At 55.6% G+C, this 26,288-nt stretch overlaps 2 protein-coding genes across 11 annotated transcripts; one reads left to right on the top strand and one right to left on the bottom strand.

Moving 5' to 3' along the window:
* On the bottom strand, positions 1-19,009 carry LOC122375409 (PRKC apoptosis WT1 regulator protein-like). 10 transcript variants are annotated; one of them, XM_043354780.1, is made up of 7 exons: positions 18,645-19,009; positions 8,586-8,800; positions 5,403-5,532; positions 2,657-2,759; positions 1,975-2,144; positions 1,584-1,704; positions 1-1,054 (listed from the first exon to the last, which is right to left on the bottom strand). In XM_043354780.1, exons 2-7 carry the CDS (start codon positions 8,746-8,748, stop codon positions 893-895), a joined length of 849 nt encoding a protein of 282 aa, XP_043210715.1. In that variant the 5' UTR covers positions 8,749-8,800; positions 18,645-19,009; the 3' UTR covers positions 1-892. The 10 variants fall into 10 exon arrangements, with proteins under 10 accessions (XP_043210715.1, XP_043210717.1, XP_043210714.1 ...); XM_043354782.1 differs by having other exon boundaries at positions 2,663-2,759; positions 18,645-18,998; XM_043354779.1 differs by having other exon boundaries at positions 18,603-18,826.
* On the top strand, positions 18,996-26,288 carry LOC122375407 (RNA cytidine acetyltransferase-like; the record flags this gene model as incomplete). Its single annotated transcript, XM_043354772.1, has 10 exons — positions 18,996-19,310; positions 20,894-21,157; positions 21,916-22,100; positions 22,754-22,976; positions 23,411-23,737; positions 23,987-24,123; positions 24,345-24,471; positions 24,940-25,170; positions 25,394-25,510; positions 26,112-26,288. Coding segments are annotated over exons 1-10 (1,896 nt in total), but the record flags the coding sequence as incomplete, so codon positions are not given.

Raw genomic sequence — 26,288 nt, forward strand, 5'->3', positions numbered from 1 at the left:
GTTGCCATTAGGTAAGTAGCTTTCATCGAAAACAAGCAGCCATTCACGTTCAGCGGTGAACATCGGTTGACACACCAAACATTACTATACGTAATAATTCGTTCCGACATTAGGTCGTACAAGCACGGAGCTCATCACAAGTACAACTTCCATTGCACATCGGCTATAAAATGCCTCTCCACCGGTACATACCCAGATGGAGGGCAGCGCTGCACCAATTAGTAACAATATACACATCATCCCGACACATTATCTAAGGTCAATAAATAAAATCAGTTAATAGGCGGAAATGGAATGTTACAAACAAAACAACAGGGACAGACAATGCTTCCATCGAGATTCTAGAATCTAGAGCTCCGTCAGTAGACAGCAAGACTGAGCTCGCACACGCAAGATGCTTAAAGCAAAAATCCCATCATTTTGATGTTTAAACGTCAACAAACGACCGTTTGCCACAACCTATAAGCGGTTACCACCTCGACTTCTAATGGGGCACATGTCTCAGACGCGCCGCAGCAGGCCGAGGTAATGTATCTCGAATTTGGCATGTGCTCCGCTGGCTTGCGTCCTGATGGTTTTGATTCGGCGGCTGACCGCACTCATATGGCACCCGAGTTCCCCGGGCAGTAATTGGCCGGCCGTCACTGACTTCTGACTATAGAGCGCCGACAATAGTGCGCCGCCCGCACAGCTGCGGCGCGCGACCCTCGTCCTGCCGTCTGCCGGCCGGCAGCGCAGCCGGTCTGGGGCGCTCACCGCCGACAGGCCCGGCACCCCTCCGAGACAGGCGTGCCCCGGGAGACGGTTGTCCTCTGGCGTCTACCGGCGCGCTGTCCTCTGACCGGGCGGCGCCCCTCCAACAGACCCAGCAGCCACCGACGGACGGAGCGCGTCACTTTGTGGACAGGGCGCCCATGGCGCGGATGAGCGCGTCATTCTCCTGCGCCAGCTGGTGTTTCTCCTGCCAGGATCTGGCCAGCTCGGCCTCGAGGGCGGCTATCCGCTGGTCGCGCTGCTGGAGCGCCTGCTGCAGCCGGTGGTTCTCCTCCTCCAACTGGGTAGGAAGGAGGGAGGATAACACGTCAGACACACTGGCACAGGGCGGAACGCGGTCCGCCGGCGTCCAGAACACCAAACGTCCGCAACAGCATTACGTTTCACAGCATGCGAGAGGACCGAGAGCGGTTAACCGGCGCAAAGCTATCATCAGTTCCCAAACACTGACCGGTCGGAGGCAGCTGGGTACTGACTACTGACCTGTCGGAGGGCGGCTGGGTACTGACTACTGACCTGTCCGAGGGCTTCATGGTACTGGCTAGTCACTACTGACCTGTCGGAGGGCTTCATGGTACTGGCTAGTGGCTAGTACTACTGACCTGTCGGAGGGCGGCTGGGTACTGACTACTGACCTGACTGAGGGCTTCATGGTACTGACTAGTACTACTGACCGGTCGGAGGGCGGCTGGGCACTAAACTACTGACCTGTCGGAGGGCGGCTGGGCACTAAACTACTGACCTGTCCGAGGGCGGCTGGGCATTAAACTACTGACCTGTCGCAGGGCGGCTGGGTATTGACTACAGACCTGTCGGAGGGCGGCGGCCGAGGGGTGACCGTTGGCGCGCAGCTTCTGGGCGCCGACCGCCGGCCGGCCGGGCAACTCGGCCTCCTGGTTCTCCTCGTCATCGGCGTCCAGATCCGACTGACTGGAGGGGGAGGGGGAGGCGTCAGGAACGGCATGTAACAGAGTCATCGGCGTCCAGATCCGACTGGCTGGGGAACAGCAGCGCGCCATCATCAGCCTATGGCTGGTCACTGAGGGGCACTGGTCAACCGGGTTTGGGTCCAAACTCGGCCGCGACCGGCGCTGAAAGGCAGTCCCGCATTTGAACCCAGCACCCGACCCGACGCCTATCTGGAGACTGAGGTCACTCCGCCCCTGGGACTCGGCTGCACACTGCCGACTGCGGCCGTACCTTTTATTTCGGAGCTGCGGCTTCTGGAAGGCTCTGGAGGGCGGCTCGGCGGCCAGTCCGACGCACGGATCGGTGAACTCGTTCTGCTGCGTGTTGCGGTACGTCTCTGCGCTCAGCGAGGTCTGCGCCGGCAGCTCCTCGTCCGCCTCGTTCGTGCTGCCACCTGTCGACTGAAATAAGAGGCTTTAGTCCGCGTCTGGCCGCCAGGCGTGTGCCAGACTGGCCCGCCCGCCGCGAAGGAATACTGCCACCGGCAGACCGCACAGATTCCAGTACGATAGCATAAAAACGTGACCTTTACGATGCGCGGCTGTTGTCGAGCCACACAGGTCGCGGCGGTCACCGCACTGCAGCGGCAGCAGCGGCGCGAGTGATGTAACCTCGACTTGCAGCGCACCGAGTCGACTGAACGATCAGTGCGGCTAAAACCCGTCAGCATACTAAGTGTATCGGCGCGGTGGACCCCAGAGCAGAGGAGCCCAAATGTGACTCGCGCCGGTCGTAGCATCTCTATCTGAATAGAAAACAATGCTCAACTTTGGCATTACCTTCCACGGTACGTAGACAACGATTTTTGAAGGTCAACGGACTAGACATTAGAGCTATCATGATGTCGGGCTCCGCCTCCGCCCACTCTACCTGGGCGACCCCCTGCCGTCGGGGCGAGGCGCGGCCCACTCACACTGACTTCTGTGGAGGGCATGTGCTGAACACCGGTGCTGCGGCGCTTCTCGCGCAGCTTCCGTCGGTCCCGCTGCTGCTTCCCCTTGTTGACATGGCCCGGCCTGGGGATCAGAGATACCACACCGGTCAGAAGGGGCTATAACCTGGCCTGGGGAAACAGAGGGACACCACATCAGTCAGGGCACAGTGATGCAAATGGGGTTCACGAGTGGCCATAAATACCCAAAACTCAAGTTTACCAAATCGAGTTAATTGCGATATGGCCGAGTAGACAAATGTTTGGGGCATCTGAAATCACATGGTTTTCATGTTTTTGTCAAAACCGGCCTCGTGTATAATCGTCAGAAGTCGTGACATTTTCTAGGTCGTAAAATGGCGGTCAGACACTCGCAAGTTCAAACGCCGCTGGTTTGCGTTCATTTCGTACAAATTGAAAAAAAAAAAATTATGCATGGGAATGATCCTCAAAGCCTTCTGCTTCTAATACCGGGTCACAAAAAGCCGTGTCTCATTCGCTTTGGCGGTAATCTGACTATTTGTCATCATGTTGCAATCGCAGTTTTTTACTAAGAAAAAAATGCTTTCGTTTCACCTAGAGCACTTAACACAGTGTGTGCCTTTGTTGTTGTTTATTGGGGCTTTAGGGCGCGTCGACTGCAAAGGTCATTTTGCGCCAACAGTGTGTCCCCGTTAGTCCACCATACCATAGCCTTCCCTAATCATTTCTGAGTCGCATCGTGAAAGAATTAAGGCGCTAGCACAGGGCTGACCGGCGCTACAGAGGTTTTTGTCCAGGCGGTCGGGTGCCGCAGTGGGCGCGCAGTGGGCGGGTGGGTGCCGCCGCGCGGCGGCGCCCGGGCCGCCCGCTGCGCCGCGGCACCCGACCGTGCCGGATGAAAACTTCTGTAGCGCCGGTCAGCCCTGTGCTAGCGCCTTAATTCTTTCACTATGCGACTCAGAAATGATTAGGGAATGCTATGATATGGTGCACTAACGGGCACACACTGTGTGAAGTGCTGTAGGTGAATTGAAAGCAAATATTTTTGGTAAAAAACTGCGGTTGCAACATGATTACAAATCGTTAGCTCACCGCCAAACCAAAATAGATACGGCTTTTTATGACGTGGCATTAGAAGCAGCAGGTTTCGGGGTTCATTTTCATGTATAATTTTTGCAGTTTGTATGACATGAACGCACGCTAGCGGCACTTGAATTTCAAGTACCTGACAGTCATTTTACGACATCGAAAATGTCTCGACTTCTGACAATCCTACACGAGGCCGGTTTTGACAAAAACATTAAAATCATACTTTTTCAGACACCTCAGCCATTTGCCTGACTGACCATATTACGATTTATTCGATTAAGTGAACTTGAATTTTGGGCCTTTTTCGTATTTATGGCCACTCGTGAACCCCATTTGCATCACTGTGCAGGGGGGGGGGAGGAGTCACAGAGGGACACCATACCTCCACAGGGGTATGGCCCGGCCAAGGCCCTATATACCGGCCCGGCCTGGGGAGAGAGATACCGCCCCGGCCGGATGGGGTTATAGCCTGGCCTGGGGAACAGAGGGACACCACATCAGTCGGGGGGGGGGGGGGGAGTCACAGAGGGACACCATACCACCACAGGGGCATGGCCCGGCCTGGGGAGAGAAGTACCGCCCCGGTCAGATGGGGTCAACGACGGCTAGATAATTCAGAGAGGTGTCAGCGACCGTCAGAAATAGTTCGGCTCTAGTTCGCTAGCGTTCTTGTTTAACAACAGTAACAGATGCCGCTGCTGCCGATAAATGTTATGAACAATGAGACTGGTGGTGATCACAACAGATTCCGCCTCTGATGACTGATGCGACTTCAAAGTCCGAAAATAGAGCTTCCGTTTGAAAGATGCCACTGTTTTGGATGCTTCAAAAGAACGTCAAGTTTGTGTGGCAGCGCTCGGCCAGTTTCAAACGCAGTGGGGGCCAGCGCTGACCAAAACACCCGGCGCCGTGCCGGCCCCGATAATCGACAGTTTACGGAGCCAGCCGACGGGGGACAGCCACAAACACAGACCGAGCGGCGGTCACACGGAGTCACAAACACAGACAAACGGAGCCACAAACACAGACTGAGTAGCGTTCACACGGAGCCACAAACACAGACTGAGCGACGGTCAGACGGAGCCACAAACAGGCTGAGTGGCGGTCACACGGAGCCACAAACACAGACTGAGTGACGGTCAGACGGAGCCAGCACCGTCCCAGTGACTCGGTCTGACTGACATCGCCAGTCACCAACCAGCCGGGCCCAGCCGGGCAGCCCGTGCACAGCCCCCCCCTCCCCCTCCCCCACCGGTGGGCCCCGCGATCGCGTGCGATCCGGCGGCCGCCGAGCCTTCCCAAACGCGGCTCCGCGGCCGGCGCGGCCGCCGTCCGCCGTCTGAGCGGCAGCCGTGGGGCCGCTACATGCCACCGGAAGGTGCGCGCCCGTGCAGACTGGTAGAAAACAAGGTGCCTCCGCGCATTGATATAACAGACTGAACTGAAACTGAACTGAACAGTTGACCAAGGTGATGTAAAATGAGACAGACTCAAAACTTACCTAATCAACCAAATTTTGAGCATAGCCCTCAAAACCCCTAAGCATTACGCATTACGTTCAAAAATCAAGAGCAGCGATAGTACAAAAAAGTACATCCACGACGCATCCCAGGTCGGTGAGGCTAGGGACCACCGACCGCCGGTGGCCGGGACCCACCTGGCTGGCCGCTTATCCTTGGCGCGCGCCGACGGCTTGGGACTGGCGTCGTGGTCTCCCGAGTAGCTGGAGACGTCGAGCGGTCGACCGGCCGCCTCTGCGCCGTCCTCCTGCTCGGCCACCGCCTCACCTGGGCAGAGCGGGGGGCGGGGGTGAGAGCGGAGCACATAGCAGGCACACCGGCAAACGGACGGGAGACGGACAATGTGTGCACTCTGCAGTGCTGCACTGCTCCGCTGGGCTGCCGTTTGGGGCGATCGAGTCGGCGGCGTATCGTGACGAGAGAGGGGCCGACCGGGCCAGGGGTCGTGTGACACCATGACAGCCACGGTGCCGCGGGCAGGTTCTACCGGTATCCAGGAGCATGGGACTCGGGAGAGCTGTGAGATCTGCGGCAGATCGGCTGCCGGCCAGTTGTGTGGCGGGGCAGGAGACGGGCGGAGTAATTCAACAGTTGGTTACAGGCGTCACCCCGGTCTGCGGCCGCGCCGGTCCCGGCGTGCCGAGGCGAGATCTGACGTAAGATCGATCACAGACAGGCAGTTTAAACAAAAACGGAGGCATCCCGCTGGGGTCATCAGGCCCGTGTCCGACATACCTATGGTCGCCTAAAAAGGTAATTATCTTAGCGTCAGCGGGCGGGAGACAAAGGGCAGACGCCGCGGCTCCGGGACCTCACTTGGGGTACACTCCTTCACCCGGGAATCGCACGCGTTTTATAGTGCTCCTGGATGTAAACATGTGTCGGTCGAAACTGCAACCAAAATAGCCACGCCATTCTCAACACACAGGACTGAAAACAAAAGAAAATCAACAGCAATAAGGAAAGAAATTATAGGTAACACAACTTGAGCACGAAACATCAGTAAAAAGCCAAGGAGCATATGTTTTCATCGAGACTAGCGAGGGAACCCAGCATTTTCAGGAAAAGGAGCCGGACGGAACTCGGCTGGCATTTATTTACCCGTCGTCGAGTGACGGGACACCCCAGACACCCCTGCCCGACGCGGGAGGATTCCCGGTACCGGCCGGTGAACCGGAGTCAGGTGTGGTGTGGGGCTCTGGCGCGCGGCGCGAGCTCCACATTCCGAGCTCAGCATTCCGGCGCCAGTAACAGAGCGCCCGGCCTGCACGGGCCGGAAACTGGCCGGCCCAGTCCGTGTCACCTCAGCACATAGCCGCGCGCCCGGGCTCCGACCGCAAACGTGCAGCCTCGACACATAGCGGCGGCATAGCAGCCTTCAGCCGTCATTACCGACACATAGCGCCGTGAGCGGGGCAACACATCTGTCCTCTAGCCCTTATTACCGGCACAAAACGGCATGAACGGAGTACCGCTCATAACCCTTAGTACCCACACATAGCGCAGTGCGCGGGGCGCCACCACCAGCCCCTTATTATCGACACGAGAATCCCATGCAGCGCTCAAGGTACCGCTGTGCTGTAACAGTATCGGCACGCAGCACATGTCACGGATGCGCTGTTCAGTCACTAACCACATGCTACAGCTGAGCCATCAGCTGTCGGTGAGGTACTGTACAGCGCGCTATAACACAGCACGCTGGAAACGCGACCCGTGTCGCCCGGCCGAGTGTTTCCGCCGCAGGACACGACGGGGGCATGCAGCACCTGCCATCAGCGCTGGACGGTCCACAGAAGCGTGCAGCGATTCCGGAAATGAACACCCGGCCCGACTCACAAACAACATCGCATGACCGCCCGGCATGCATGCGGTAATGTAACGAGAACGGACAGAAGAAACGGCCGAAATGCAGAGGGATAGGGGTGAGGTGGGAGAGAGGGTGTGGAAATGGGAATGCATTAAATAAAATAATGATGATGGTGACTTTAGCAGGTGTCACGGATAAATTCAGTTCAGATGTCTTTTCCCTTGCGAGTTTGAAATTAGCATTGTCTTCTTCGGGCATTGGGCCGAGAGCGACCACAGTCACACTGAACAGGCTCGGCCAACGGTAACAGGGACAGTAAGCAGTGGGACCGGGGCTGTGAGGGGGCGCAGCGGGCGCCGGTCAGGGGCCGTCGGCAGTCAGGGACTGGGACGCCGTCGGCAGTGGGACCGTCGGCAGTGGGACCGGGGCTGTGAGGGGACGCAGCGGGCGCCGGTCAGGGGCCGTCGGCAGTGAGACTGGGGCGCCGTCGGCAGTGAGACCAGGGCTGTGAGGGGACGCAGCGGGCGCTCGCAGAACGGACCCCGGCCTGGATACATACCGGCCCAGCCGACCTTCCGCAGAACGGCAGCTCATTTGTCATACTTATCAGCTATCTGTCCTAACGAAATGAGCCGACAACCATCTCTCGGTCCCGCAGTCCATCAGTATTCATACCGCATGACTTGGCGATTTTAGAACGGCATCACCGCCATTCCGGATCACTATTGGTAGACGTGGACAGCCTGGACCTCCGGAGCAAGGCCGCAGCAGCCAACAAAAACGACGAATGTTCAGCAAATCATGTCAAGATTGTGTGCCGAACATTCATAGTATATAGCAGGCCGTTCAGAGCCCAACGTTACACGACTGACCGTTCAGTAATGAACTGCAAATTATGATATAATTACAAATAAACGTTCAACTTTCAAAATAAGCGATTTGGTTCTAAAAACAAACAATGAATTATTAGCAATGCATTTCAGGAGAATACAGCCGATAGATAATATAGCCGAATATACAAAGCGACGAACGTCCAAGATGAAAATGAGCTCTTCCCACCTCCCATATTGCTCTCACATCTTCAGGTAAGCATGTAGCATGGAGGAGCCATGAGGTTGCATGAGCGCTAAGCTTACAGGGAAACTAGCTTGCCATATTTATCAACCAAATGAAATAAAATCGCAGTACGGATCACCAAGTATAATGACGCATCGGAGAGGCTCACTGAATCCATTGCCAATGGGCGGTACTTTGAGTCATACAGCCCACTGTATCACTGGCCGCGGGTTTCTGGCAGAGCACCAGGCAACAGCTCACCGCCAGCCCGGCAGGGGGACACCTCACACTTACCTCACACTCGCTCACTCACTCTCACCTGTTCACCCACCGCCGTGCCCTGGCACCGGCCGACCATCACTCACCGGCTCGAGAGTGTGCGGTAGCCGCCGCGCGGGCCGGCCGCCGCTCCATCACTCCCCAGTCGGCCCGCCGCGCTGCTGCCCCGGCCACTCACCGAGCTTACAGGCGGCGGCGGCGGCGGCGGCGGCGGCCGGCTGGTGGCCGCGCACGTCCCGGCCGCGAGCCATCCGGATCCGCGAGCGGCGCGACGACTTCTCGAACTCGTTCTCGGCGTCCTCCTGACTGACTGAGCTGGAGGCCATGGTGGCCGACGACATGGGCACGGCGGCACGGCGGCGGCCCGCCCGACGGTGACGTCACACCGCGCACCTGGGGACGGCGGCGGCCAGTCAGAGACGCGGGTGGAGCCGGGGGGGGGGGGGGTACTCGCCGGGGTACACTGACCGGGGGACACTGGGCCGGGGGGGGGGGCTGCACTGACCGAGGAACACTAGCCAGGGAACACTGGCCGGGGGTGTGGAGCGCGCCGCAGCCGGGGGGGGGGGGGGCACAGGGAGCGGCAGTGAGTGTGACCCGCCCGCGGACGGGCCGTGGGACCGCCGCGCCGGCCGCCCCGTCTGACGCACCGGCCCCGGTCGCCGCCTTTTCCGGCGGTGCGGCGGTCGACAGTTTTGGGCCGGTGCACGGCGGCAGGGCGGCGCTGACCGCACGCAGCAGCTGTGTGACCGCGAGATTGAGAGGGCACGGGATACAGCCCACCACACGGGCCACAGACAGAACATGCCACAGATAGGACAACACCGGAACAGTCACAGGCAGCCCATCCGGCCCGGGTGGGCTGTGGGCTAGAGGCCCGCCCTCCGCCCGTGGTAAGTCACCCAGTGCACTGGCCATGGCAGGCTATACCTTCGAACACTGTCACAGCACACCTCACTGTGTTGGCCCATCCGTCCCATCGTCTGTCCCATCGTCTGGACGGCCAACCCCGGGACGGGACGGGACGGGACGGGACGGGACGGGACGGGGGGGGGGGGCAGCGGACCGAGCCACCCTCCGCAACGACAACACATTCCCTTTGCAACCAGCTCGGAATACCGAGCGACACACAGATTCGCATCGGGGCGGTTGACTGAAACGGATTAAAATTCTCCGCCCGACACACGACAGGTCGCCAGTGGAGAGCCAGTTAGGAACTGAGTGCCGGCCGCGGTGTTAGCAAAGCACCGGGCATTGTTACCATGGAGGATGGGTGGGGCGACCGCCGACCGGCGCCGTGCGCTGTTCCATGGCTTCAGCGCTGACAAGTGACAAGGCGTTCCGGTCCACCAATGAATGAACGGAGTACGCAGCCTGTCAAACTGAGCCGGACCCTGGGTGATCACCGAACGGTGACGTCAGCACGTCACCGATCACCGATGTGAAGTTAGAACATCACCGATCGCCGGTATAACGTCAGCACATCACAATTCACCGATGTGAAGTCAGTATACGTCACCGATCACCGGCCTATGACGTCGGCACATTACCGATCACTGCTGTGTCGTCAATACGTCACCTATAACCGGCATGACGTCGGCACGTCACCGATCACCGGTCTGTGTCGTCAGCGCGTCACTTTCCACGGCGCGGTTGTTGCACAAAAGCCGCCCACAAAGACATTCCATTCGTGTTGGTCGGTCGGCCGGCAGCCAGGCGCGGCGGAGGGGAGGAGCGGGCGGCCACCGTGCCGCCCCGGCCGACCGTCTGCCGCCCCTGGTTCTCCTCCTGCTGCCATGCAGCTCGATCAAACACGGACCGGAGCTAAACGCGGGCGGCGGAAAACCCCACTCACCGTCCGCATTCCATCCGCCGACCCGACAGCGTGCAATAAATATAAACATCACAACTGAATATTCCATCCATCATACACTCGTGCCGTCCGTCAGTTCAATCATGTGACGGATACCGCCAGTTTTGCATAATGGTTCCTATGGCACACGAATGCTAAGGACGTGCTGCCGGCCCCTCACTGCGTGCTCCCGCTCCCGGATCACTCGACAGAGCGGTGCGCCAAACGCACCCCCCCCCCCCGACCTTCGTCATGCAGCGCGGTACTCCGCCCGATCCATGATGTGCCAGCGCCGGTGATTGATCGGCCGCCAGTGTACCGCCGCTCCGGCAGACACTCTGTTCACTCCGGACCAAACAGCGCGCGCAGCCTGTGTGACAGATCTCATCCGCTGGCTTTTAACCCGCGCCCTGCTGGGGGGGGGGGGGGGGGGGTGTTTGAACACCCCTCCTTGTGGTTTTTTTGCAAATATCTCAAAAACGGCGGCACGGAGCGCCGCCGTTTTTGGTACACCTTATCATACATCAATTCTACACATGATGTGAAAATTTCAGACCAAGGTCATTCAAGGTCAGGTCACCAGGTCACTTGAAGTGACCTCACCCCATAAAAAGTTTCAATGTCTGTCATAGCTACACCGAGTGACCGATCGCTTTGAAACTTTCAGCGATTGCTAAGAGCAATAGTATGTACAAAATGTATATCTCAGAATTTTGATATCGATGACCTAAGGTCAGGTCAATTTTGCGACCTCCCCATTATAAGTCAATGGGAGAAAATTGAAATGCGCCTCTTTTGGACGAAAGACATTATAAACACTCCCAAACACCGAATTACAAGTGATTTAGACACACTGAACATGAAAATGGTGTCCGTGACCCTTGTTTATGCCCTGAGGTCATCTTAGGTCACGAATGGTATCTAACAGTTTTTCGCAAATAACTTTTGATAGAGGCATGCTAGAGCGATGAAAACGCCTTATATGTGTTCAGCTCGACGATACGGATCGACTGATATGCAACATGACCCTTTCCGGTCAGGTCATGACCTTGACCTGAGGTCAAATTTTCAAGTTGACCTTTCAAGGTCAAGTTATAGTTCATTCGATGCGTCTTGACGAGAGGAACACGATGCCGGTAAAAGTAAGCTCGTACAAGGCTTGGGTCAAAAGTTATTGCAGAAAAACTTTCCGAAAAAATCGGCTATTTTTGCAGTTTTTGCCCCCTGCAGGCAAAACCGTTGAAGTTAGGTCAAATCTGAGCGAATTACTCAGAAAGGGCGTTAATAGGGCTATCGAATGCGCTTTTCCGCGGCGCTGTAGCTCTATTGGTTCCCGAGTTATGTGTTGGCTTCTTGGAAATTTTCGACATTCGACCTGGAAATCGGCGAAATTTTGCCTTCAATGACCTCTGGTGACCTGACCTTTGACCTGACCAAAATATTGACTGAAGTGATTTCGTCATCATTTTTGACGCTCTTTCGAACGCCGCCTTCCGCGTATCGCTACGTGGCTCAGGAGCCGAGTTACAAGGGGGGGGTGTTCAACCCCCCCCCCCCAGCAGGGCGTGGAAATCCAGGACCCCCAGCCGGGCGCGGGTTAAGCACTCGCTGAACCGTCTAACAATAGACCGGTGGGGAAACAGACAATGACAGGTGACCTTACGGAGAATGCGCCAGGTGAAACAGACCTCAGAAGTGCTACATTTCCGAGGCCCGTCTTGGCGCCTGTTTAAAACCCAAACAGGCAAATGGGATCTACTTTTGGATCCACCTCACACCCCTGCCGGTCGGATGGCAGCAAAGTCCGGGTTCACTCCGCCGGGTCCAGTCGGGCCTCCTGCCCCGGTCGAGTCGCTCCCCCCGCCCGGACGGGTGGACGGACGGTAGGTCGCCGGGTCGGTCCGACGGGCCCCTCCGAGCCACCACAAAGCAGCCGGCCGCGCCGCCAAGGCCGCGCGGCCGCTCCGGATACGGCGCGATCGCGGCACAATCGCCGCTGCCATCGGCGGCGACGGCGTCGTGCTGCCGAGTGCCGACCAGCGCCGGGCGACCGGGTCGACCAGGTGACCACCCGGCCCGGACTTCCCGACAGGTCAGCGGACAGCCCGAAGGCGTCAGCCGGAGACACGCCCAGCGCTCCCTCACACCCTCCGGTAGGAGCGCCACACCCTCGGCCGTTCCGGGCGGTCCGAGCAGCACCCCGCCCCGAGCGGCACTGGTCATCAGGTGTGTGCCGGGACTCCGGAGGAGCTGAGTGCCAGCGCGCCCGCCCCGGGGCGCCGCGGACAGCGCCCGTCCGTCTCCGGTGTTCCCCGGTCCGCCGCCGGAGCGCGCGGCGTGTGTCCCAGCTCGGCCGGAGCGGCCCACCGGCCGGCGGTTTTCCGAGTTCTCGTCGGACCGGCCGCCGGCGCCGCACCAAATGCGGCGGCCGCGCGCCCGAACGGGCGGCCGCGCTCGGCGGCAGCCTCCGCGGCACGCGGCTCTGAGTGGCTCCCGACCGGCCGCTAACGAACCAGATACGCCGCGAAGGATGGGACGACTCCGCGATATTAGCAGCGGCGAGCGTCCACTCTGGTCAGCGACGGCGGACCGAGGTCACGGACAGTGTCCCAAAATTGAGTTTTGTCTTAGGTGTCAGAGGGGAAAATTACCCACCAAAAAGAGGGGAGAGAGTGGAAAACTGCTGATTCGATTAGATCCAAAAGGAGTGAGAAATGACAAAAAGCATGCATTTTATTCTAGGGTGTAGAATGTTTGATGCTAACTGGGCATCCACACAACTGTCTTTCTATAGGTAAAAAATCTAAGTTTTCTTGGTTGGGACCTGGGAGTGGAAAATTGTTCTTAAAAATGGTGGTGAGAGTGGAAAATGAATTTCATTTGGATGCCGTTTCCCACCCAAATAGACAAATTTTGGGACATTGGTCACGGATCATAGCAGGACCATGTATGGGCGCCACTAATCCATGGTGCGACAGCGGACAGGACTGGGCGATAGTACGAGCACACATCATCCACTGTGAATGAACGGAACGTGTTGAGCACGCATGGTATATGTTGGAGGTGAGAACAAGCAAACAAATAATTAAATTTGGAACATACATCAATATCCACTGAAAAAGATTCGCTTTTTAATCTAAATGAGCGTTTACATACTCCTTTTGCGCAAAGCTATCGATCAGGTGCGGCGCACTGTTCCTCAGAGCAGTACAAATACGGTCACAGGTGACACGAAGGCACGCCATTCTGACATGTCCATGGCATCACCACACCTGCTGCGCTCACATCGGAAACCGTCGGTAAGCCTTATCACCACGTCAAAGCCACCGGGTCACTCATTCTCCACCGAGCGTTCCCCGCCTGCGCCCGGACCGGACGGTGGCCGGGCCCCATCCGCCCCCTCCCGGGCACAGCACAACACCGCAGTGCCCGCTGCCATGGGCCTGCTATCCGGGTCATTGGCGATGCAATGAGATGCGCGGCGCGTGTCGCGGGGGGACGCCGAGCCCCCCCCCCCCTCAGGTGGAGACCGGGCCGGGGCACGACGCCGGCGGCCCTGGCCCGCTGGACCAGTGCGGTGGCGACGCGCCCGTGGGCGCTGCATGCATTGCAGAGTGAGGCCATATGGTACGGGGGCCGAAGGAAACGGCGCCGGCCCACCGATTACTCACACCGAGGTGCGAGACTAAACAGTACAGAACGCAGAGGGGCACTTACATCGGAGCATGCTACATATGTGGCGTTCAATGTGCAAGTAACACAAACGGATCTACAATGCATGCCTTCAAGAGGCCAAATGTAATAAAAGTTTGTTTAAAAGAGAATTCCTCTAGTCTTATATCTCCTGGAAAAATCTCTAAGAGAGCAACAGCTCCGTAAAATGTCAACCAATACAATTGGTTTGCAATAAGCCTTAGTGAAAACAAATGAATGCCCAGTTCTTCACCCTTCATCATGCCAATTAGTGTCGCCCCACAACACCTGAAACATCTTAACCCTATTACTGGTGGGCTCTCTGGACTACGTTAACTGGTGGGGGTGGGGGGTGCGATTCGGCCCCCTTTATATCTCAAAAACTAAACGTCCGATCTTGATGGGACAAACGCCATTCGATTGCTTTTATCGTGGACTTTCAGACTGACTGTAAAAAAGGAAAAAAGTTCAAAATTGGCGGTCCTGGAAGCATACATGTTCGAAAAAATGCGTTTTGCACCTCAGCACTAAAAATGCTATGACTTCTTTCTTTTTTGACCGATATTTATGAAACTTTAGGGGACCCTTCTTCCTGAACTGGGACTTCATTTATACTCCAGTATTTTGGGTATTTGAAAAAAAACATAGGCGGATTCAGGCAAGCTAACTTGGGATGATGTTTTGAGCTTTTGTCATGGCATGTCATGTGTCTTATGACATGATGTGTCATATATCATGTAGAGCAAGATACACGTTTTCATGCAGCAAAGGTGGATTCAGGCAAGCTAAGACGGGGGGCAGTACATCAATATCTCCCTGTCTCAGGTACGTGGATCTGCCTATTCCAGTACTTTTATTGTAAAATGACGTCACAGTCTATAGGTGCATACATATGACGGGTGGTGCCACTGATCAACAGAGCAAACCTAAGTAAATCGCTGCTTAGCGGAAAATGTCGCGTAACAGTCAAATCTGGGCCAAAACTACCCCCGACTCCCGAGAAACTCGTCCTGGAGACACCTCTGCGCAAGCTAGAAACTAAACAATTTAACAGAATGTGCCCAATGAATAGCAAGAAAAAGTCACCAAATTTTGAGCCCCTAGCTTAAGTGGTTTTCTGTCGAGAGGAAAAAAACTACAGGTGGGGCCAAATCCCCCCCGCCCCCCAGTAGTAGGGTTAATTGTGCCTGGCACTGTCTTTGCAAGAGAGCATGTTGCAAAAAAAAAAATGAACAAAAATATCTCAGATCACTTCTGGTTAAGTGCTGCCTTTTATCAATGTAGAATAGAATAGTGGTTACAGATTTTTTTAGGACGGTCAACAAAGGACCTGTAGGAAATTCGGTCATTTGCTTCTCCCATACTCCAACCATGTAGCTTTCAGCTCATCCTGGCACCACATGCTTAATCAGTTCGCAGGGTATACTTCCTGTTCACCCACAGCTTGTCGAGACGGTTCTTGAATGTGTTCAAGACCTATCTGACCTATCTGCTCTATAGACTCTATAGACCTATCTGCTCTTCGTCCGACTCGGCATCCCTGCAGGAGGACCTGGACGCGGCACTTCACTGGGCAGACAGGTGGCAGCTGGCATTCAACCCTGGAAAGTGCAAGGTGCTCCACATCGGCGGAGGCAACCAGCACTACACATACCGGATGGGGGGAACTACAGTCGCGGAGTCGGATGTCGAGAGAGACCTTGGCGTCCTCATGGATACCCAGCTCAAATTCCGGAAGCAGGCTGCTGCGGCCGTAAGGAAGGCAACACAAGTGATGGCAGTGATCCGTCGGTCCTTCCACCTTCGACAAATCAACCCTCCCCCTGCTCCTCAAGGCCCTTGTCCGACCCCACCTTGAGTACGGGAACCTAGTGTGGGGTCCCTTCAACCGGGCGGACCAGCGGCTGGTAGAGCGGGTGCAGAGGCGGGCGACCAAGCTGGTTCCCGATCTTCGACACCTCCCGTATCGAGAGCTTCTGAAAGTGCTGCAGCTACCAACGCTGTACTACAGACGGAGGCGTGGAGATATGATCGCGGTTTATCAGCTGCTCCGCGGTGGACTTGACATGGACCCTCGCAACTTCTTCGAGATGGCAGCCGACAGAACTCCTGCTACAAGAGGACACCAATGGAGACTAGCCAAGCCGCGAGCGGTCTCCAGGATTCGGCGCAACGCGTTCTCCATCCGGGTCATCAACGACTGGAACAGCCTACCGTCAGTGGTCGTCGCATCCGACACCCTGAACCAATTCAAAAACCGGCTTGACGCTCACTGGGCACACCATGCACACGACATCCCTCACGCAGATGAATAGTCAGACGCACGAGGAGCTCGACTAGAAAGGTTTCTAAAGGCCTAGTCTGGCCTATCCAAATTCTGTACTTCGTAAGTAAGTAAGTAAGTAAGTTCAAGCTTGGTGCCGCAACGACGTCTGCAGGGAGACTGTTCCAGCTGTCCACTATGCGATGACAGAAAGAGGTCTGGCGAAGATGGGAGTTCACTCGTCTCTTCTTCAGTTTCAGATGGTGACCACGCGTTCGATCTGAGGTGTCGAGCTGCAGAAGGTCGGCTACTTTCACTCTCAGGCATCCTGTCAGAATCTGGTACGCCATTATCATATCTCCTCTCATCCTTCTATAGTACATGGAGGGGAGGTCCAAGGCTCAAAGTCGATCCTGGTACTGAAGGTGACGCAATGGACGAACCAGCTTAGTTGCTCTTCTTTGGACCCTCTCAATGGCATCCTGGTCCGCTCTGAATGTAGGTCCCCACACCACATTTGCATACTCAAGGTGAGGACGCACCAGAGTCCGGTAGAGGAGAGGCAGAGAATGACTGTTTAGGGCTTTGAAAGCCCTCTTCACCAGTCCAAGAGCTCTGTTCGCACGACCCACGGCAGCCGCCACCTGTTCATGGAACTTGAGGTCTTCATCAATGACGAGTCCAAGGTCCTTCTCCATACAGTGTCCCAAAATATTTCGATTTGGGTGGGAAACGACATCCAGATAAAAATCATTTTGCACTCTCATCTGTAATATCTAAGAGCAATTTTCCACTCCCAGCTTTACTGAGAATAAGCATCTGCATTGGTCATTTTACATATTAGGTACATTTTACCTCATTATATAGAAATGTATGCCATTGATCTCTTTTCCACTCATTTTGGGCCATATCTGACTGGGTAATTTTCCACTCTTATCCCCCTTTTTGGAGAGGAATTTTGCCTCTGACACCCAAACCAAAACACAATTTTGGGACACTGTCTCCATATGCACCTGAGCTAGAGTCGAACCGTTCATCAGGTAGCTGAAGTGCTCGTTAAAGGACCCTAGGTGCATCAGCTTACACTTATCTTGGTTAAAGGGGAGCTGCCACCTGTCTGCCCAGCGTCCCAGGGCATCAATGTCCTGCTGCATGAGAGCCTTGTCCTGAAGGGTGGTCACTTCTCAGAATAAATGAGTTATTAGAAACTGGTAAGGGCAAATCCAGCTTCCTAGGACATGGAGGTTTGCAGACGTTATTTAACGAGGCATGGGTGGAGAACCTGCCCCGGCCACCCCGGCCGTGGCCGGGGTAACTTTCAGCCGACCCCGGCGCGGCCGGGGTAACTTTTTCCACTTTTGTAATTCCTAAAAGCTGTCTCCATACGAAAAAAAACTGCCATCTATAAAAATGTCTCATTATTCTTATCTACCTTGAAAAGTTCTTGAAAATTTACTTTATTTTCATTTTGGAGCTTCTATGTTTTTATGTCTTTTCATCCATGTTTCATTAAACAGAAGTACCTAAATCATATTTAAGTGCCGTTATCGTAAGATGGCACTGTAATAACATCAAAAGACAGGACGAGGGTGATATCAGTGAGATAGAAGGACGAGCTGCTGGGGCTCAAGGCTCCCCCAACTTAACCCGCGCCAGGGTGTTGGCCTTATCGTAACACGTTGAGTCGAGAGGTGGGCTTTTCACGCTCCTTCTAACTCGGCTACTGGGCTACGAGGCGAGAAGCGGAACGACGTTTGAAAGAGAGACAAACGTGATCTGAGAAATCTGGTCATGTTTTATGCAAGCTCAATAATAAAATCACCATAGATCATCAAAAGCCAAATTTCTCTGATTTTACCGTTCTCCGACAACTTTTCTCACAGTTCATGAACATAACGGAGCTTAAACACTGCAAAGAAAACATTCGATTACTCGTTTAAGGCTCGGTCGCGAATAATATTTCAGGTGCGAGCTCAAATCAATAAGAGGGTCAAAACGGTCAAATTTGACATTTTGTTTTGTGTGGGAGGGTTGCAACTTCCACGGAACAAGCTTTGCAAAGGGCATGATGGCATTTTTAGCACGATCATCCAGCAAATTTGACCTGATGACCTGACCTAGCACTAGGTGACATGCGTCCGAAATTTTAAGGCGTGTTGCAAAATTGTTGTTACAATTACGAAATCTTCCGCACCTGCGTGCAGCAGTTTTCCCTAAAAACGTACAAACGGCAGACATCCATTATTCTATGCCACAGAATAGGGGTTTGTTGATAACCGTTGACAAATATTTGAGCATCATCGTCTTTCTGACTTTCGGTCGTCGGCCGGGGTAACTTTTTCAAACATTCTCCACCCGTGTAACGAGGTATAACTCGAAATCCTTACCTTTTCGATAACTTCTATCTATGATCTGATAAATGGACTCACTTGTATGCAAGTACTGAACAACTTAAATAGCTTATCTTGATTTAATACCGCTAATTGCCGCCTCTCACACCACAAAAAAAAAGAAACCAAAATACACCATTCACCCCAACGTCAACTGCCCGAATGGAAATGTGTTCAAGGCCTTCGATTTGTGTGTTCAAGGCGCCGTGCGTATGTTCGATATGCTGTTCGTTTGCAGAAGGAAAATCGTTTTTCTCAGAACAAATGAAAATATCCCACAGCACGACAATTTTTTTCAGCGGGTAAATACGTATATAAACGTATTTGAATTTGAAGCTAAGTATATAAACGTATATATAAGGATATAAAAGTATATAAACGTAAGTTATGTAATACTTTCTCTAGAAATACGGCAGCATCTAAAATGGTGCTTCACACACTGGGCATAAGTGGCGCACAAATTACAAAATTGAATTGTCAGTCAACTGTCAAGTCCACGTGTGTGCCTGTCCGCTTGCCTGTCCGGAGGGATATGAAATTATACGTTGTTGTGTTTGCAAGTAATTGCTGAATTCCGGTACATACACACTAACCAAGATGGTCAGAAAGAAAATAGATAATCGCATACGCATCCTGATTGAAAATGGAGTTGCATCGGGACATAGAACAATGTTTGTTGTTGTGGGAGACAAGGGACGAGATCAGGTAAGTTTTGTATAAAGTATGGAGCATTTTGTGTGTTTGAATCCCTGAGTGCTCCACGAGTCTGCAGCCAGGGCCCTGTTTCACCGGTGATAGCAGCACGCTGCCATCAAATTGCGCGATCTGACGGATTGTGATAATGTCATACTAATGATGTTTTGTGTAATCTATGAGCTTTTTCATAGCTGCGTTTGGAACATAGTTGCTGTCTCGTTGAATGCGTTTGATACATTTGTTTGATTGCACGGCCGTGAAGATGTTGGCAGCAATATTTGATGACCTCACACAGATTGACGATCACGATGTCATGGTTTGTTGATGTTTCCATGGAAACCCAATTTGACACGTGTAATAGCAGCATGCTGCTATCACCGGTGAAACAGAGCCCAGTCTGCAAACTATGACAATTTTGACGAAATCTCGTCAGTACGGGCTTGTTCGGCTGGTGCGGATTCGGTGTGGTGTGGTGCGGTGCGGATTTAGTGTAGTGCTGTACGGAATTGGCTTAGCGACGAACATGACAGACCAGACAAGATAGATTAGGAAAATCGAAGAAAAACATTGTTGGAGTTTCAACGTGTAATCCAGTGTGCTCTCGGGCCTAATGGAGTGTGGGGTGGTCAGAACGGACTGTGCCAGCGCTGGTGGTCCCATCAATCACGTAGGTTGCCCGCAAGTTCACACACACTCTTCGCACTGTTACAACACGAAACGCACCACTCGGCTCTGTGAGCCGTGAGGCGCCGGCGGTAGAGTGAGAGAGATGAGCGGGGAGATGGGAGGGACTCGAGGACGAGATGTGCACGGCCGATCACGATGGCAGGGCTACATCACCGCTCCACCGCTTCAAGGGGTCTATGTGAACGAGTTATCGGGTATGTTCAGCGCAGCTACTAATCGAAATAATCTGAGAAGACAGGGCTGGAGAAGACTGAGCGGATTACTAGGCCCGAGGGTCCTGGCCATGCACTGTAAGGTACCTAACATGCGACGATGTACGTTCGCAGGTAGTTTGTTCATTGAGTCGTCTGATGAGAAACAAAAGTTTTGCATGCATGAACTTCATGCATGCAAAAAAAGTTCAGTATGACGATCGAGGTTCAGTGCTCCGGAATCTGGGATCATTGCCTATTACCGGGTGCTGGTGTTACATCGACCGATATTCTCGATATTTATATGTTTTGGAATTGAATGACATAATACGGCATGGCTGCAGAAGGCCTCGGCCAAGCGGCACGGGCTAACCTCGGGCCCCCGGCGGAGGTGTGCACTGTGCAGCCTATCTTCAGGGAGCAGTCAGTACCTGAAATCATTTAATTCTGACATCGTATGTCGCTTAGGCTTCCGTAAGTGAATCCTCAGCGAAATTTATAAATTATGTTAGTGGAAGCTGAAGCAGTATCAGGTAGCAATAGAAATACCTGCTTTGTGTGAAACAGGGGCCGAGGTGGGCTGTGGCCAGCGTTGCGGACTGCAGAGATATAACATTTCTGGTCGGCTCCGGCACGCAGTACAGTGCTCGGTCGGCCCAGTTGACTTCATTCCTTCCTGTGCCACCGTTCACTCGGGTCACCGCGATGTTCCAGGTGGTCATCCTGCACCACATGCTCTCCAAGGCCAGCGTCCGCGCTCGGCCCAGCGTGCTCTGGTGCTACAAGAAGGACCTCGGCTTCAGCAGCCACCGCAAGAAGCGCATGCGGCAGCTGCAGAAGAAGATCAAGTCTGGCAACCTGAACGTGAACGAGGACGACCCGTTCGAGCTGTTCGTGGCGTCGACCAACATCCGCTACTGCTACTACAAGGAGACGCACAAGATCCTGGGCCAGACGTACGGCATGTGTGTCCTGCAGGTGAGAGGGATTATCGGACAGGTGTACAGTCTGTGCGTGCAGCTCCTTCACAGTATGTTACATGGCATGCATTAAACATTGCGTGAGGCGTACGTTGCCGATCTTTAGACGCCTGAGTTGTGTGTACATCCACAGCTGGCTGTTTTCTAGATTTTACCGATCTTTATTCCGTCTTAGCCCATTTATGATTTGCTTTTTTTCGTCAGCATAAAGACCGTGCTGAGTGTGTTGCTACTCGTAGGTTGCTGTTCCCCGCTCGTGGCCGGCCTACCCTGCGCCCGGCTTGTCGGTGGCAATTTTAATCGAAAGCTTAACGCATTGGAGGTAGATTGCGACACGATCCTTTCGGGTCTAGCGTGCCTCCCCTCTCGCCATTGTTTTGTTGGGTTAGGCCCTTTCGGTCTGACAAGACCATTGCAGAGCCGGAAGGATGATACGAATTAGGGGGAGACATTGGTCTGGGCAGACACCCTAGAGGGTCGCCGGGGCTGAGCCCGTCCGAATGGACAGGCCGACCAGCCCCCAAGCACTCTCTGCACCCGGCTACGGGGAGCGCTCCCTCGGGAGCAGCGGTCAATTGGCAGCAGCGGTCAATAAGGCCAGCTGCCAATTGGCAGCTGGCCTTATATAGGAACCCTAAAATATCTGAATCTGGGAGCAATAGGAAACGATGTGGAGCTCTTGGGCCGCGAACTCGCCGCCGACGGCGCGTCAGGAGACGGCGTTTTTGAGTCGCTGACGCCTACCGGTTCCGGCAGGACTTTGAGGCGCTGACGCCGAACCTGCTGGCGCGCACGCTGGAGACGGTGGAGGGCGGCGGCGTGATCGTGCTGCTGCTGCGCTCCGTCACCTCGCTGCGCCAGCTCTACACCATGAGCATGGACGTGCACGGCCGGTACCGCACTGAGGCGCACCAGCACGTGGTCGGCCGGTTCAACGAGAGGTGGGTGACGCCGCGCACCGGCCGACAGGGGTGGGTGGTATCGTAACTACAGCACGTGCAGTCGGCGAGAGGTGGGTGAGGGCGCGAACCGCCGTACAGGGCAGGAAGGCGGGGGGGGGGGGGACTGCACCAACAGCACGTGGTCGGCAGGTTCAACGAGAGGTGGGTGAGGTTGGGGACCGGCCGACAGGGGCAGTTGTACCACACGAAGAATGGACTGTTTCTCTCGCACGGAGAGTTTCTGACGGGAGCAGAGGGGTGGAATCAGGTAGTGGATAATTTTATCGCACAATACGGACGATGTGAGTCTGATAAGAACTTAAGCAGGTATTGAATCGCCATCCGATGAAACAAAGTCGCCCTGTTATTTTCATCAAATGCCCCGGCTCCTGCCGCCCATACTCTGACCGCCGGTCCGGCTCCCGCCCGTACTCTGACCGCCGGACCGGCTCCCGCCCGTGCTCTGACTGCTGGTCCGGCTCCCGCCCGTGCTCTGACCGCCGGACCGGCTTCCGCCCGTACTCTGACCGCCGGACCGTCCCCCGCCGCCCGTGCTCTGACCTCTGGACGGTCCCTGCCGCCCGTACCCTGACTGCTGGACCGCCCCCGCCGCCCGTACTCTGACCTCTGGACGGTCCCTACCCTCGCGCCAGGTTCATCCTCTCTCTGGCGTCATGTCGGCACGCGCTGGTGATGGACGACCAGCTGAACCTGCTGCCGCTCAGCTCGCACGTGCTGCAGCTGGAGGCGCTGCCGAAGCGCTCGGCGTCCGACCCGCCGTCGGCCTCCGAGCGGCAGCTGACCGAGCTGCGAGACAGCCTGCAGGACACGCAGCCGGTGGGCGCGCTGGTGGGCTGCTGCCGCACCGCCGACCAGGTACGAGTACTGTCTGTCAGAGGGAGCGGGGGGAGGGTGGGCGCGCTGGTGGGCTGCTGCCGCACCGCCGACCAGGTACGAACGGGGCCCGTCCCGGGGGGAGGGGGGGGGGGAGCTGGTGGGCTGCTGCCGCACCGCCGACCAGGTACGAACGGACCAGGACGAATGGGGGGCTGCTGCCGCACCGCCGACCAGGTACAAACGGGGCCAGTCCCGAGGCGTGAGGGAGGAGCGGCGAAGGAGTTGTTCAGCATGCGTGTTGCGATCGAGTTCTGCTCAGTGGAGCCGTTGGCCGGCCAACAAATAAGCAGTTTCTACTTTCTCGGGGGGGGGGGGGGTGTAGTGTGATGAGTAGAGCAGTTTGCGTGTCCGTCGTGCCTGTTCCTGAATGCTCCCCTCCACCCATTACTAAACTCCCGCCTGGTCGGCGACAGGCCAAGGCGCTACTCAAGTTTGTGGAGGCCATCAGCGAGAAGCGTCTGCGCTCCACCGTATCTCTGACGGCCGCCCGGGGCCGCGGAAAGTCGGCCGCGCTCGGGCTGGCCATCGCCGCGGCCGTCGGCTTCCAGTACTCCAACATATTCGTCACCTCGCCGAGTCCCGAGAACCTGAACACCCTGTTCGAGTTCGTGCTGAAGGGCTTCGACGCCATGGACTACCAGGAGCACCTGGACTACGAGCTGATCCAGAGCACCAACCCCGAGTTCAACAAGGCCGTGGTGCGCGTGAACGTCTTCAAGGAGCACCGGCAGACCATCCAGGTAGGGCTGTGTGACCGGTCGGCGCCGGCGCCGACCGGTAGCGGCGGGATGCCACTAAATGTGATGCAGCCGCGCCACCAGTGTTACCAGACTAGCCGAGCTGTTCGGAGGTCTTTTGGACTTGGAGGTGATAACGGGCTACTCATGTAACGCTTAAGTCGCACTGTGATAATCTGATGGTGTGATGTGACTGACGCCACGGTGAAATGATACTTACGTCACAGTTTCTTGACTTCCCCCTGTTCCCAGTACATCCACCCAAGTGACTCGGTGAAGCTGGGCCAGGCCGAGCTAGTGGTGATTGACGAGGCGGCCGCCATTCCGCTGCCGCTGGTCAAGGCGCTGCTCGGGCCCTACCTGGTCTTCATGTCGTCCACCATCAACGGGTGAGTGCCAGCGCCGAGTGGGTCGCTCTAGTGAGGGGCCGAGAGTCCCTCTGTGTTTCTCAGCGTGTTTCATAGATAGTCTGGAGTTCTTCTCTGGTCGATCGTTCGTTCTCCGCTGGTCTACTGCGTCTGTCGCACTTGACCCCCTGTCGTGTCGCCAGGTATGTACGAGGACACGGAGCGCCCGCTGTCGATTTTAACCCCCTCTGTCTCCTCGCCAGGTACGAGGGCACGGGCCGCTCTCTGTCGCTCAAGCTGCTGGAGCAGCTGAGGTCCCAGAGCGGCGCCGGCTCCACCGCCGCCAAGGCCGGCGCCGAGGCGCAGAACGCCGGACGGACCCTGGTCGAGGTGAACGGGGCGGGGACGGGACGAGATGCCGGCGTAGAATCAGTCCGAACGGGACAAGTATGCCGGATCGTCCTTTGGTCTGACTCATACAATATGCATATGAGTGTGGAAGTAATTGTGCAGTTTTCATCCGACTGCAGAGGTGCGCCAGCGGGACGCAGTATAAACGACATGCTCTTTTTAGCCATCTTACCACGAGTAATTATTAATTGTATTTAGTAATTGTTCCTATTGGCGCAGAAATAATTGTTTATTTAGTCACACCCGGACGGAGACTCCTGCACACGACGGATTCCCCTGCCCTACGGCCGCTTCGCACGTTTCCGTGTCCCTGTTCGAGTTGATCAATGATCATGTTACCCTCCACTCCCAATAGGTGTCTCCGGACGAGTTGATCACGTTTTTCACATTTCCCTCAGTACTGATGTCCCTGGACGCGCCCATCACGCCTCCCTCTACTCCACTCAGGTGTCTCTGGACGAGTCGATCCGGTACCGGCCCGGCGACCCGATCGAGTCCTGGCTGAACGCGCTGCTCTGTCTGGACGCCAGCGCGGTGCGGCCGCTGAGCACCGGCTGCCCGCCGCCCGAGCACTGCGAGCTCTACTATATCAACCGAGACACGCTCTTCTGCTACCACCGCGCCTCTGAGGCTTTCCTGCAGCGGCTCGTCTCGCTCTACGTCGCCTCGCACTACAAGGTGGGCAGTGGGCGGCATCGAGCGGGCTGAGAGCTCGGGTTGGCCTGCTGTGTGAGTAGTGGCGACTGGCGAGATCACCTACCGAATAAAAATAGGTGTTCAGGAGTAAAGTAGTTAATGTTGTTCAGTCCATGAGTGGGATCTTATTGACGGCTGAAGTATGGTGGTGGGTCCGAGCTGATTTGGCTCATCTGACCGGGACTTTTGTCTGCGCTGTTTCCAGAACACGCCCAACGACCTCCAGATGATGTCTGACGCGCCGGGCCACCACCTGTTCTGTCTGCTGGGGCCCGTGGCAGCCAGCCAGTCGCTGCTGCCCGAGATCCTCTGCGTGATTCAGGTGAGAGCGGTCCCCCGCCGGGAGTCAGCTGACCCCCACTGGGGCCCGTGGCGGCCAGCCAGTCCCTGCTGCCAGAAATCCTCTGCGTCATACAGGTGAGAGAGTGAGCCGACAGACCCCATCGGGGCCCGTGGCGGCCAGCCAGTCGCTGCTCCCCGAGATCCTCTGCGTCATACAGGTGAGAGAGTGAGCCGACAGACCCCATCGGGGCCCGTGGCGGCCAGCCAGTCCCTGCTGCCAGAAATCCTCTGCGTGATTCAGGTGGGAGACGCGGCCCGGCTATCACTCTGGGACAACGGGCCTCCACTAGGCTAGCAGACCTCCACTTTAACTGCGTTGGCCTCAGAAATTTGTGGTTAGGATCTTTTTATTTAAATCAAGTTTCCGTGTGGGTATGTAAAAATGATGATTTCATGTTTTTCATGTTTTTATGTTTTTTTTTTAAATATATGTCTCATCACCCGCACACTGAAAGAAGCAGTAGTGCTTGGTGTATTGTGTACTGATTTATATAGATGTGTTGCACATCATCTGCTCATTCGTGCAGTATTCCGTTGATTGACCTGACAGCAACAAATAACGTAAATCTGTATGTGGCCAGGTGTGTCTGGAGGGCGAGATATCCAAGACATCCATCCTGGACGGCCTGTCTCGCGGGAAGCGCGCCGCCGGCGACCTGATCCCCTGGAACATAGCGCAGCAGTACCAGGACAAGGAGTTCCCGCAGCTGTCGGGCGCCAGGGTGGTGCGCATCGCCACCCACCCCGACTACCAGGGC

The sequence above is a fragment of the Amphibalanus amphitrite genome, unplaced genomic scaffold (genome assembly GCF_019059575.1).
Source record: "Amphibalanus amphitrite isolate SeventyFive unplaced genomic scaffold, NRLGWU_Aamphi_draft 001834F_arrow, whole genome shotgun sequence".
Taxonomy (NCBI): domain Eukaryota; kingdom Metazoa; phylum Arthropoda; class Thecostraca; order Balanomorpha; family Balanidae; genus Amphibalanus; species Amphibalanus amphitrite.

Bases quoted from the DNA above. Each gene is read 5' to 3' on its own strand.
- LOC122375409 (XM_043354776.1), bottom strand. From the start codon at position 8,748: ATGTCGTCGGCCACCATGGCCTCCAGCTCAGTCAGTCAGGAGGACGCC. The intron at 2,760-5,402 runs GTGGGTCCCGGC...TCTGATCCCCAG, and splicing joins AAGGATAAGCGGCCAGCCAG to GCCGGGCCATGTCAACAAGG. The intron at 1,705-1,974 runs GTACGGCCGCAG...CTCCCCCTCCAG, and splicing joins CCGCAGCTCCGAAATAAAAG to TCAGTCGGATCTGGACGCCG.